The sequence below is a fragment of the Coregonus lavaretus genome (assembly GCF_964263955.1).
Source record: "Coregonus lavaretus genome assembly, chromosome: 6".
NCBI classification, from domain to species: domain Eukaryota; kingdom Metazoa; phylum Chordata; class Actinopteri; order Salmoniformes; family Salmonidae; genus Coregonus; species Coregonus lavaretus.
The window spans coordinates 59,202,924-59,215,355 of NC_139993.1; the positions used below are offsets into that span (position 1 = coordinate 59,202,924).

Consider the following 12,432-nt stretch of genomic DNA (forward strand, 5'->3'; position numbering starts at 1 on the left):
CACACAAACTGGTAGACACATACCGTATGGCGAGCAGCTCTGTGCCAGTCTTGTCGTCAGGAATCTCGGGATGGTCTCCTGAAGAGAGGAGAGAGACATTACATCAACACTTTCCATCAGGACAATACACACACAGGTCCACCACACATAAGGTCACACACACTCATGCTAATCTTGTTGGACATGAGTGAGAAATTGTGTTTGCAAATGTCTGTGTTGTAAAGTTAAAACATGTTGAAGATTGAGTACATTAGGTAGCCGTAATCATACGTGTATTGTGTCATTGTGCTATTTGTCTGCCTTCGTGCATTTCTTATGTGTGTTCTCCTTTCCACTCACGTCCGCTGATCTTGGTGCTAACTCTCTGTGCCAGGGCGCTGCTCTGTGCCAGCTGTTCTCTGAAGCTTTGGCCCATGTAGTAGTCTATGTCGTTGGCACGAAGCAGTTCCTCGAAGGCCTTGGTGGTGTCACCCAGGTGCTGGGTCAGGATGTGGCACACCCCGCGCCCCTCACGCATCCTCTGACGCAGGTGGGACAGCTCACGGGCCTGGGCCTGGATCAGAGTGTCAAACTTCCTACAAAGATACAGTCAATAGGAGACAGACAGAGGGTGAAGGACGAGTTAATAGGAGACAGACAGAGGGTGAAGGAAGAGTCAATAGGAGACAGACAGAGGGTGAAGGAAGAGTCAATAGGAGACAGACAGAAGGTGAAGGAAGAGTCAATAGGAGACAGACAGAGGGTGAAGGAAGAGTCAATAGGAGACAGAGAGAGGGTGAAGGAAGAGTCAATAGGAGACAGACAGAAGGTGAAGGAAGAGTCAATAGGAGACAGACAGAGGGTGAAGGAAGAGTCAATAGGAGACAGACAGAGGGTGAAGGAAGAGTCAATAGGAGACAGACAGAGGGTGAAGGAAGAGTTAATAGGAGACAGACAGAGGGTGAAAGAAGAGTCAATAGGAGACAGAGGGTGAAGGAAGAGTCAATAGGAGACAGACAGAGGGTGAAGGAAGAGTCAATAGGAGACAGACAGAGGGTGAAGGAAGAGTCAATAGGAGACAGACAGAGGGTGAAGGAAGAGTTAATAGGAGACAGACAGAAGGTGAAGGAAGAGTCAATAGGAGACAGACAGAGGGTGAAGGAAGAGTCAATAGGAGACAGACAGAGGGTGAAGGAAGAGTTAATAGGAGACAGACAGAGGGTGAAGGAAGAGTCAATAGGAGACAGACAGAGGGTGAAGGAAGAGTCAATAGGAGACAGACAGAGGGTGAAGGAAGAGTCAATAGGAGACAGACAGAGGGTGAAGGAAGAGTTAATATGAGACAGAGAGAGGGTGAAGGAAGAGTCAATAGGAGACAGACAGAGGGTGAAGGAAGAGTTAATAGGAGACAGACAGAGGGTGAAGGAAGAGTCAATAGGAGACAGACAGAGGGTGAAGGAAGAGTCAATAGGAGACAGACAGAGGGTGAAGGAAGAGTCAATAGGAGACAGACAGAGGGTGAAGGAAGAGTTAATATGAGACAGAGAGAGGGTGAAGGAAGAGTCAATAGGAGACAGACTGGTTCCCATGGGTCAGTGGATTTGAGCATGGTACTAGCAACACCAGGATTGTGGATTTGATTCCATCATTGGTCACATAGTGTATATTGTGTTTACTGCAAGTTGATTTGGTTAAAAGTGGTGGATAAAAGTGTTTGCTTCAGATAGAAGTGCTTCTACCGTGGTGGACCAGGTATGGTGGTGGTGGTGGACCAGGTGTGGTGGTGGTGGACTAGGTGTGGTGGTGGTGGGGGACTAGGTGTGGTGGTGGTGGTGGTGGACCAGGTGTGGTGGTGGTGGACTAGGTGTGGTGGTGGTGGTGGACTAGGTGTGGTGGTGGTGGTGGTGGACCAGGTGTGGTGGTGGTGGTGGATTAGGTGTGGTGGTGGTGGTGGTGGACCAGGTGTGGTGGTGGTGGACTAGGTGTGGTGGTGGTGGTGGTGGTGGTGGACCAGGTGTGGTGGTGGTGGACTAGGTGTGGTGGTGGTGGTGGTGGTGGACAAGGTGTGGTGGTGGTGGTGGACCAGGAAGGGTGGTGGTGGTGGACCAGGTGTGGTGGTGGTGGACCAGGAAGGGTGGTGGTGGTGGACCAGGTGTGGTGGTGGTGGACCAGGAAGGGTGGTGGTGGTGGCGCTACTTACCCTGGCCCAGGCCAGGTGGTAGCCTTGCCCTCCTCAGTGGGCCCTGGGGTCCCTTTGCCCTTTCTCAGCTGGTCCTCCAGGGCTCCCACGCGGGACACCAGCTCCTGGAGGTCCTTGTCAGGTTTGGGGTGGCGCGGCGAGGGCCCCAGACCACCACCAGATGACTCCCAGCCCTCGTCCTCCTCCGGGCCGCTCTGTGAGGGCGAGGCCTGGAACTGGACACCCCAGTTGACCTTGCGGGGGGTGGAGGGGCCGTTGGAGGGTTCGCTGGGGGTAGAAAGAGAGCGCAGGCGGCCCTGGAGGCCCCGGATCACTGTCTGAGAGCGGGAGAGCTGCGAGCGAAGGTCCTCAACCAATCGCTGGAGAGATGTTAGGTTGTCAGCCTCGGAGGTTGATGTTGGAGGACCGGCCTTCCCAGGATGCACAGCGCCTGACCACCACTGAGCGCCGCTGCACTCCAGAGATGTGCACATCTCCAGATCGTCAAACTCTGAGGGGAATAGGGGGACGTGGGTTAGACAACTGATATGCTGCCCTCTTGTGGTTTTACTAAACCATAGCAGATTGTTTTAATCTCCCAAAAGAGTACAGCAGTACTTCAGTGTAAAGATGACCTGCAGGTGTTTGTAGTGTTAAGGACATAGAGTAATAGTAAATGCTGCACCTGGGCTGCTGGCCTCCTCCCGCTCAGCCTCGTTCTCACTGCGACCACACGTCTCATAACCCATGTCCTGGAGATCCACCTGGACCTGCTTACTGTCCTGCTGCACTGACGTCTCCGCTACAGAGACAGAGACAGAGACAGAGACAGAGACAGAGACAGAGACAGAGACAGAGAGAGACAGAGAGAGACAGAGAGAGAGAGAGAGAGAGAGAGAGAGAGAGAGAGAGAGAGACAGAGAGACAGAGAGAGACAGACATAGAGAGAGCGAGAGACAGAGAGAGAGACATTGACAGAGCGAGAGAGAGAGAGTGAGAGAGAGACAGACAGACAGACAGACAAACAGAGAGAATGATACAATAGAATAGTTACTGCATGTAGAATATTACTGTATGTGTGATGTGTGATGAGGGTGTATGTGTGATGAGGGTGTATGTGTGATGAGGGTGTATGTGTGCTGAGGGTATATGTGTGATGAGGGTATATGTGTGATGAGGGTGTATGTGTGATGAGGGTGTATGTGTGATGAGGGTATATGTGTGATGAGGGTGTATGTGTGCTGAGGGTATATGTGTGATGAGGGTATATGTGTGACGAGGGTATATGTGTGATGAGGGTATATGTGTGATGAGGGTATATGTGTGACGAGGGTATATGTGTGATGAGGGTATATGTGTGATGAGGGTATATGTGTGATGAGGGTGTATGTGTGGTTGACTCACTCAGTAGGTCTCTATAGTCTTTGATCTGTTCAGCCTGGGCCTGCACCGTGGCCTCAGACACCATGAGTCTCTCCTTCAGCTCGTTGCTCTCTAGCTGCAGATGTACAGCCTTCTCAACCATCCCCGTCTCCGTGGCGCTGTGCCGCCTGCCTCCAGCCTCTCCTCCTGCCTCCTCATCATCCTCACCATCCTCATCCTGCAACACAAGACCAGAGCAATGTTACATCCATAGAGATGCAGATATTCATTTCAGGCCTAAAAAACACGAACAGTTGATCTATCTATATACAGTATCACACATTATTAGAGTATTATTTGGTGTGTGGTGGTTCCCCGTACCTGTATGGAGTGGGACAGCAGGGCTCCCAGGTCCAGAGAGACAGGCCTAGTGCAGTGTCTCTTCCCTAGGCTAAGGTCTCTCAGGGTGGGCCTGAGGGCACAGCACTTCCCCTGGGACGGACACTCATCATCCCAGGCCTCCCACAGCTCAGACCCACACAGCTCCTCCTCCTCCTCCTCTTCTTCATCCTCCTCTTCCTCCAGAAGAATCTGTTCATGCCTAAGGTCTGTCTCTGGCTGTCTCTCTGTCTGGTGAGACTTCAGCTCCTCATTCTCCATGCGTAGGCTGAAGAGGGCTTTCCTGTGAGAGAGAGAACACAGACAAACCTCAGCTGACACCTCTCGTGTCCACTGCTCCGGTCAGGGTGAAAACCACAGACGTTTGTACACCTATAAGCTGGACCTCTGTATACCAGTGGAGGCTCCTCAGAGGAGGAAGGGGAGGACCATCCTCCTCAGTGAATTTCATTAAAATCTAAATACTGAAACATTAAAGAAGTTATCCTTTTTAGATAAAACTATACCAAATATATTCACGTCACCAAATAATTGATTAAAATACACTGTTTTGCAATTACAATGAAGGTCTACAGTAGCCTCAGCAGCACTCTGTAGGGTAGCACCATGGTGTAACCGGAGGACAGCTAGCTTCTGTCCTTCTCTGGGTACATTGACTTCAATACAAAACAAAACCTAGGAGGCTGATGGTTCTCACTGTCACGACTTCTTGTTCGGGCAGGCTTCGGCGTTCATCGTCACCGGCCTTCTAGCCACTGCAGCTCCATATCTCATCATTCCATTTGTCTTGTCTTGTCAATTACACACACCTGGTTTATATTCTCCTCATTAGTACGTGTTTAAGTGTTCCCTCTGCCCCCCTTGTCCTTGTGGGTGATTGTTCATTGTGAGGATTAGTAGCTCGGTTGAGCTCAGTATTTTGTATTGCCGGGGTATTTTCCCCGTGTGCATGTTTGTTCCAGTGCGCCTGTTTTGTGCACTGGACTGGTTACGCTGGATTACGGAATAAACTCTGTATACTGTGATTAACCCTCCTGCGCCTGACTCCTTCAAATCACGCATCACAGAATCACCCACCCGCTATGGAGTCAGCGGGAGAAGAGCGCATGCCTGGAGTCGTGGCACGGGTCCAGGAGCATTCAACAATGCTAGCCAGCTTGGGAGAAGCGATGGATTCTTCAGGTCGTCATTCGCCTGGAGAGGAGAGGACCGGATCTGTCGAGACCAGCTGGGCAACCGGATCCAGCCACCCACACCCCAGCACCCAGAGGGATCCATATATCGACGGGACAGCTGCTCTCTGCCAGGGATTCCTCCTCCAACTGGAGCTCTACTTCTCCAGCATCAGGCCGGCCCCATTGGAGCGGGAGAAGGTGTCCACCCTCGTCTCCTGCCTCTCGGGGAAAGCCCTGGAGTGGGCCAACGCGGTCTGGAACGAAGGAGGAGCCGCGTTGGACAACTACGGGGAGTTCGCTTGCCTCTTTCAGGCTGTCTTCGATCACCTGACCGAAGGTCGAGAGGCGGGCGAGCGGCTGGTCCACCTGAGGCAAGGGACGAGAACTGCGCAGGACTTCGCCTTGGAGTTTCGGACTCTAGCAGCTGGGTCCGGGTGGAACGAGCGTGCCCTTATCAACCACTTCAGGTGCCATCTGCGGGAGGACGTCCGAAGGGAGCTAGCCTGCCGGGACACCATGTTGTCACAACCTGCTGGCGGCCAGAGGACGTCCTGGAGGGGGTCTGCCCGTTCCAACCCCGGCCGACTCGTATCACGAGCTGATGGAGCTGGGTGGAGCCGCAATCCGAGAGAGCGGAGGAGACAGCGCCAGTGTCACTCTAGTGGCACAAAGGGACATTACAATGTCGTCAGCGTTCTTTTGGGTCTGGAGGTGGCAGGCAGGGCACTCTCGAATCACCCCAGGTATCGAACACCCACACTTGTTTAGAGCCCTCTGCTGCGCACTGTACCCTACCCATCCACTTTCCTGATCACATTGTAGTTCCCCAGTGTAAGGCGCTTGTCGATTCAGGCACAGCTGGGAACTTTATGGACAGGGCATTCTCACACAGTCTAGGCATTTCATTGGTTCCCCTATCCATTCCACTCCCCATCAGAGCACTTGACAGTCGACCATTAGGGTCCGGGTTTGTTAGGGAAGTTACCGCACCAATCACCATGGTTACCCACGAGACTCATTGCGAGCAAGTCACGTTTTTTATCATTGAGTCTCCTGCTTTCCCTGTGGTACTAGGTATCCCTTGGTTAGCACTCCACAACCCCACATTCTCATGGCCGCAGAGGGTTCTCACGGGGTGGTCGCGAGAGTGTCAGGGTAGATGTCTCTGTGTTTCCGTTGGTGCAACCACGGTGGAAAGTCCAGACAGTACCTCCACCGTGCACATTCCCCCCCGAAAACCTCGATTTGGCGCACGCGTTTTCCAAAACGCAGGCGACAAAGTTACCACCTCATCGGGCAGGGGATTGCGCGATAAACCTCCGTGTAGACGCTGTGCCTCCCAGGAGTCATGTGTATCCCCTGTCACAGGCTGAAACGGAGGCTATGGAAACATACGTTACCGAGTCCCTGCGCCAGGGGTTTATACGTCCCTCCACTTCACCCGCCTCCTCAAGTTAATTTTTTGTGAAGAAGAAAGACGGCGGTCTGCGCCCTTGCATTGATTATCGATCACTGAACAAGGAGACCATATGATTTAGTTATCCTCTCCCCCTCATTCCTTCAGTGATCGAGTCAATGCATGGGGCGCGCTTCTTCACCAAATTAGATCTCTGGAGTGCGTACAACCTGGTGCGTGTCCAAGAGGGGGATGAGTGGAAGCCAGCATTCAGCACAACCACAGGGCATTATGAATACCTGGTGATGCCCTACGGTTTGATGAATGCTCCATCCGTCTTCTAGTCCTTTGTGAACGAGGTGTTTCGGGACATGCTTGTTCGCGGTGTAGTGGTCTACATTGTTGACATTCTGGTGTATTCCACTACGCGTGCCGAGCATGTGTCCCTGGTTCGCAAAGTGCTGGCCTGACTGTTGGAAAATGACCTTTATGCCAAGGCAGAAAAGTGTCTGTTTTTCCAGCAGTCCTTCTCCTTCCTCGGATACCGCATTCCCACCTCAGGTGTGGAGATGGAGGGAGATCGCATTTCAGCCGTGCGTAATTGGCCAACTCCAACCACGGTTAAGGAGGTGCAGCGCTTTATTGGCTTCACCAACTACTATCGGAGGTTTATCCGGGGCTTTGGCAAGGTCGCAGCTCCCATTACATCTCTGTTGAAGGGTAGGCCGTACCGGCTCCGCTGGTCTGCCGAGGTGGACAGTGCCTTCAGTAACCTGAGGGGTCTGTTCACCTCAGCCCCGGTACTGGCCCACCTCGATCCATCACTACCGTTCGTAGTGGAGGTGGATGCGTCCGAGGTAGGGATAGGTGCTGTCCTATCTCAACGCTCGGGCACGCCACCCAAGCTCCGCCCCTGTGCCTTCTTCTCTAAGAAGCTCAGCCCGGCGGAGCAGAACTACGACGTTGGTGATCAGGAGCTGATGGCTGTTGTCCGAGCCCTGACCGTGTGGAGACATTGGCTCGAAGGGGCGAAACACCCTTTCCTCGTCTGGACGGACCACCGTAACCTGGAGTACATCCGGGCAGCGAGGAGGCTGAAACCTCGCCAGGCCAGGTGGGCCCTATTCTTCACCTGGTTTGATTTCACACTATCATACATCCCGGGTATGAAGAACGTGAAGGCAGACGCATTGTCACGGCTGTACGACACTGAGGAGAGGCCCAGAGACAACACCCCCATACTCCCGGCCTCCTGCATTGTGGCGCCGGTAGTATGGGCGATGACGCGGATATAGAGCAGGCGTTACACACAGAGCCATCTCCACCTCAGTGTCCAGCTGGGTTGCGGTATGTGCCTGATCTTATCTGGGACCGTCTGATCTACTGGGCACACACGTCACCCTCCTCTGGTCACCCAGGTATCGGCCGTACAGTGCGCTGCCTGACCGGAAAGTACTGGTGGCCTACCTTGGCTAAGGACGTGAGGGTGTATGTCTCCTCCTGCTCGGTGTGCGCCCAGAGTAAGGCACCTAGGCACCTCCCAGTGGGTTAGTTACAACCTTTACCAGTTCCACAACGACCATGGTCTCACCTGAGTGTTGATTTCCTTACCGATCTTCCCCTCTCCCAAGGTAACACCACCATCCTGGTCGTTGTGGACCGCTTTTCCAAGGCCTGCCGCCTCCTTCCTCTGCCCAGTCTCCCCACGGCCCTGCTAACTGCGGAGGCCCTGTTTACACACGCCTTCCGGCACTATGGGGTACCAGAGGATATAGTGTCTGACCGGGGTCCCCAGTTCACATCCAAGGTCTGGAAGACGTTCATGGAACGTCTGGGGGACTCGGTCAGCCTGATCTCTGGTTTCCACCCTGAGTCTAATGGGCAGGTGGAACGGGTAAATCAGGATGTGGGTAGGTTCCTGCGGTCCTACTGCCAGGACCGGCCGGGAGAGTGGTCAGGGTTCTTGCCATGGGCCGAATATGCCCAGAACTCTCTCCGTCACTCCTCCACTAACCTAATGCCATTCCAATGTGTTTTAGGTTACCAACCGGTTCTGGCACCGTGGCACCAGAGCCAGACCGAGGCTCCTGCGGTGGATGACTGGTTTCGGCGCGCCGAGGAAACGTGAGACCTCCAACACGCTGTGTGTCGTCAGAAGGCCAGCGCTGACCGTCACCGCAGTGAGGCCCCGGTCTTCGTACCGGGTGATCGGGTCTGGCTCTCGACCCGGAATCTGCCCGTCCGCCTGCCCTGCCGGAAGCTGAGCCTGCGTTTTTTGGGGGCCGTTCAAAGTCCTGAGGAGAATCAACGAGGTTACCTATAGGTTGTTACTCTCCCATGATTACCGTATTAACCCCTCGTTTCATGTGTCTCTCCTCAGGCTGGTGGTGGCTGGTCCGCTCCAGGAGTCTGAGGTGCAGGAGGTCCCTCCGCCTCCACTGGACTAAGAGGGGGCACCGGCGTACTCCGTCCGTTCCATCCTGAATTCGAGGCGTCGGGTGGGGGGCCTTCAGTACCTCGTGGAGTGGGAGGGGTATGGTCCAGAGGAACGGTGCTGGGTCCCGGTGAGGGATATCCTCGATCCCTCCCTGTTGCGGGATTTCCACCGTCATCATCCGGCTCGCCCTGCTCCGCGTCCTCCTGGACGTCAAGGGGGGGGGGGGGTACTGTCACGACTTCCTCCGAAGCTGCCTCCCCTCCTTGTTCGGGCAGGCTTCGGCGTTCGTCGTCACCGGCCTTCTAGCCACTGCCACTCTATATCTCATCATTCCATTTGTCTTGTCTTGTCAATTACACACATCTGGTTCATATTCCCCTCATTAGTATGTGTTTAAGTGTTCCCTCTGCCCCCCTTGTCCTTGTGGGTGATTGTTCATTGTGAGAATTAGTAGCTCGGTTGAGCTCACTATTTTGTATTGCCGGGGTATTTTCCCCGTGTGCATGTTTGTTCCAGTGCGCCTGTTTTGCGCACTGGACTAGTTACGCTGGATTACGGAATAAACTCTGTATACTGTGATTTACCCTCCTGCACCTGACTCCTTCAAATCACGCATCACACTCACTCCCTTCCATAGACACACACAGTCATTATGACAACTTCCAGAGGACATCCTCCAACCTATCAGAGCTCTTGCAATCTCAAATGACATGTTGTCCACCCAATCAGGATCAGGATCAGAGAATGAATCTAGTACTGAAAGCATAAGCTACAGCTAGCTAGCACTGCAGTGCATCAAATGTGGTGAGTAGTTGACTCAAAAAGAGAGAAAGACAATAGTTGAACTGTTAACAAATTAATTTCTTTCAAAATTAAGGAGAAGCAAGAGAGAGCAAGAGAGAGAGAGCGAGAGCGATAGCTATATTTGGTTGTATTAAAAAAAAAACTTTCACTAGTTTAGCCTACTCAAACACCCGGCTCAAACAGAGAGGGATGCTATGTTAGCTAGCTGGCTATGGCTATGCAACACTGGAACTCTTCCAAATCAAGGTAAGCTTTTGGTTTGATTAATTTAATGCCACCGGGGTCCGCCGGTGTAACTGCTAAACTGCTTATGCAGCTAGCTAGTTTAGCCTACTCAAACAGAGAGGGATGTTATGTTACCTAGCTGGCTATGGCTATCCAACACTGAAACTCTTCCAAGTCAAGGTAAGCTTTTGGTTTTATAAATGTATTGCCACCGGGGCCCGCCGGTGTAACTGCTAAACTGCTTTCTGGATGTGCACTGGACTGCATGATTGTAACGGGTTTACTAACGTGTTAGTTCTAGTAGCTATGTTGACTATGACGTGACAACAATGTAGGTTGTGTGTAGCGGTTAGCAGTTATGATATGAAGGTTTGGCTTGAAACGTTTTTTTAGCCTGGTCACAGACAGCTGATGTGTTGTGCACTGAAGTCCACAAGCGAAAGGAAGAGGTGCGAGGAGGCGAGCGCGTAGATACCGTATTTTCCGCACTATAAGGCGCACTTAAAAGCCTTTAATTTTCTCCAAAAACTACAGTGCGCTTTATAATCCGGAGCGCCTTATATATGGATCAATTGGTTAATTGGTTGATCCATGCTGGTTGTACACGCCGCTCAAGGCGCTCTGTCAAAATGTTTCAGTATGAAAAAACAATCAAAACAATTTAATAATAATGAAATGTTTCAGTACGACTGGTAAACTACAAAGCCGCACCGCTTGCAGCATTACGGCTACCGTAGTCAGTAAACATTGGTACTGTGCTTACTCACAGTCCCACACCACTTGTGTGTGTATAAAGACCCCAAAATGGCACCTTTCAAGGGACACGTTTACGACGCAGAGTTCAAGCTCAAGGCTGTCGGTCACGCAGTAGAATATGGGAATAGAGCAGCAGCGAGAGAATTCAACATTAATGAATCAATGGGCTGATATATCAGTCTCAACTGTGGTCCAAGCTTTCACGAAGGCAGGAATAATCTCTAAACTGCCAGGCAACAGCAGCGACACTGACTCGGATAATGACGAGAGGGTGCCGGGCAGGTTGGATGCCGTAGTCGCCCAACTGTTCAATTCGGACACTGAAGAAGAAGAATTCGAGGGATTCGTGGACGGGGAATGAACTGAAAAAGTGTGCTTTACGTGTTATACGTAACTGAACAATGTTGAGTTATGCACTAACGTTTGATTTAGTGGTATCAGACTGTTTCTTTTACTACGTGTTTACTGAATCAGGGAAAAGTTCCCCTCCACGTTTGGGAGAAGAGTGAGCAAGGCTGAGAGATATTGTTAATATGCACATTAACGTTTGAACAACGTTACCATGGGAGTGAACGGAGTTGTCAGAACGCTTAATCCAGGCTCTGTCGTAGCTGGCCGCGACCGGGAGACCCATGGGGCGGCGCACAATTGGCCCAGCGTCGTCCAGGGTAGGGGAGGGAATGGCCGGCAGGGATGTAGCTCAGTTGGTAGAGCATGGTGTTTGCAACACCAGGGCTGTGGGTTCAATTCCCACGGGGGGTATAAAAAATAATGTATGCACTAACTGTAAGTCGCTCTGGATAAGAGCGTCTGCTAAATGACTAAAATGTAAATGTTAATAAAGTTTGACTTTATCTGACTGTTTTGTTGACATTCCCTTTAGCACAGCTCCATCTAGTGGATGCATAACGCAACCCCAGTCAAACGTTTGACTATTTTCTATTCTATGCGCTTTATAATCCGGTGCGCCCTATATATGAAAACAGTTCTAAAATAGGCCATTCATTGAAGGTGCGCCTTATAATCCGGTGCGCTTTATAGTGCGGAAAATACGGTAGTTGTGAGAAGGGGGGCCGGTATGAAATAAATAATGTATGCACTCACTAACTGTAAGTCGCTCTGGATAAGAGCGTCTGCTAAATGACTAAAATGTAAATGTAAATGTAAGAAGTTATTATTACAACGAGCAAAGTGATCATGCTGTTTCTATGTGACTGCTATGAAAGTTATGTGTTTACGCGTGATCAGGGGTGTATTCATTCTGCCGATTCTGTTGAAAAACATTTCTTAAACAGAAGCAAACGGAACGAAACGGGGATAAACATACCTGAATTTGTCCAAAAGAAACTCTAATTTGCAACTGTTGGACTAATGATTACACCTTAGATCAGCTAGATGCAGGCAAGACAAGAGTGTGCAAGGCGGTATTGAATGTGTCACTGCCTGTCACCTTGATTACTCAAAATTCTCTCGGCCAGTTAGAAAGATATGGCATATAGAAGCAAACCGGATGGACATCATGAAAATGATCGGAGAGGTTGAGAGTAGAAGAAGTTCAGGAGAAAAAATATATATATATATATATATAATTATTGTAAAATTGACTGTGTCCATAAAATGTATATAGTAAGTATAAGATGGAAGTAGAGGCCTAAGCGTTGTTGTTCACTAGTTTACTCCAATTAGGGAAAGGGTGGTGGGGTTGGAAAGTAATAAAGGG

The 12,432-nt window shown here is 51.2% G+C and overlaps 1 protein-coding gene across 1 annotated transcript in view; it reads right to left on the reverse strand.

Annotated features, from left to right (window-relative positions):
- The window catches only part of pde4dip (phosphodiesterase 4D interacting protein), a 116,521-nt gene that overhangs the window by 26,294 nt on the left and 77,795 nt on the right, over positions 1-12,432 (reverse strand). The window contains exons 22-27 of the mRNA XM_084164200.1: positions 3,902-4,202; positions 3,563-3,758; positions 2,844-2,960; positions 2,180-2,669; positions 340-575; positions 24-78 (exon numbers count right to left, since the gene is read on the reverse strand). Coding sequence (XP_084020326.1) covers positions 24-78; positions 340-575; positions 2,180-2,669; positions 2,844-2,960; positions 3,563-3,758; positions 3,902-4,202 — 1,395 coding nt within the window. The remainder of the gene's footprint in view (positions 1-23; positions 79-339; positions 576-2,179; positions 2,670-2,843; positions 2,961-3,562; positions 3,759-3,901; positions 4,203-12,432) is intronic.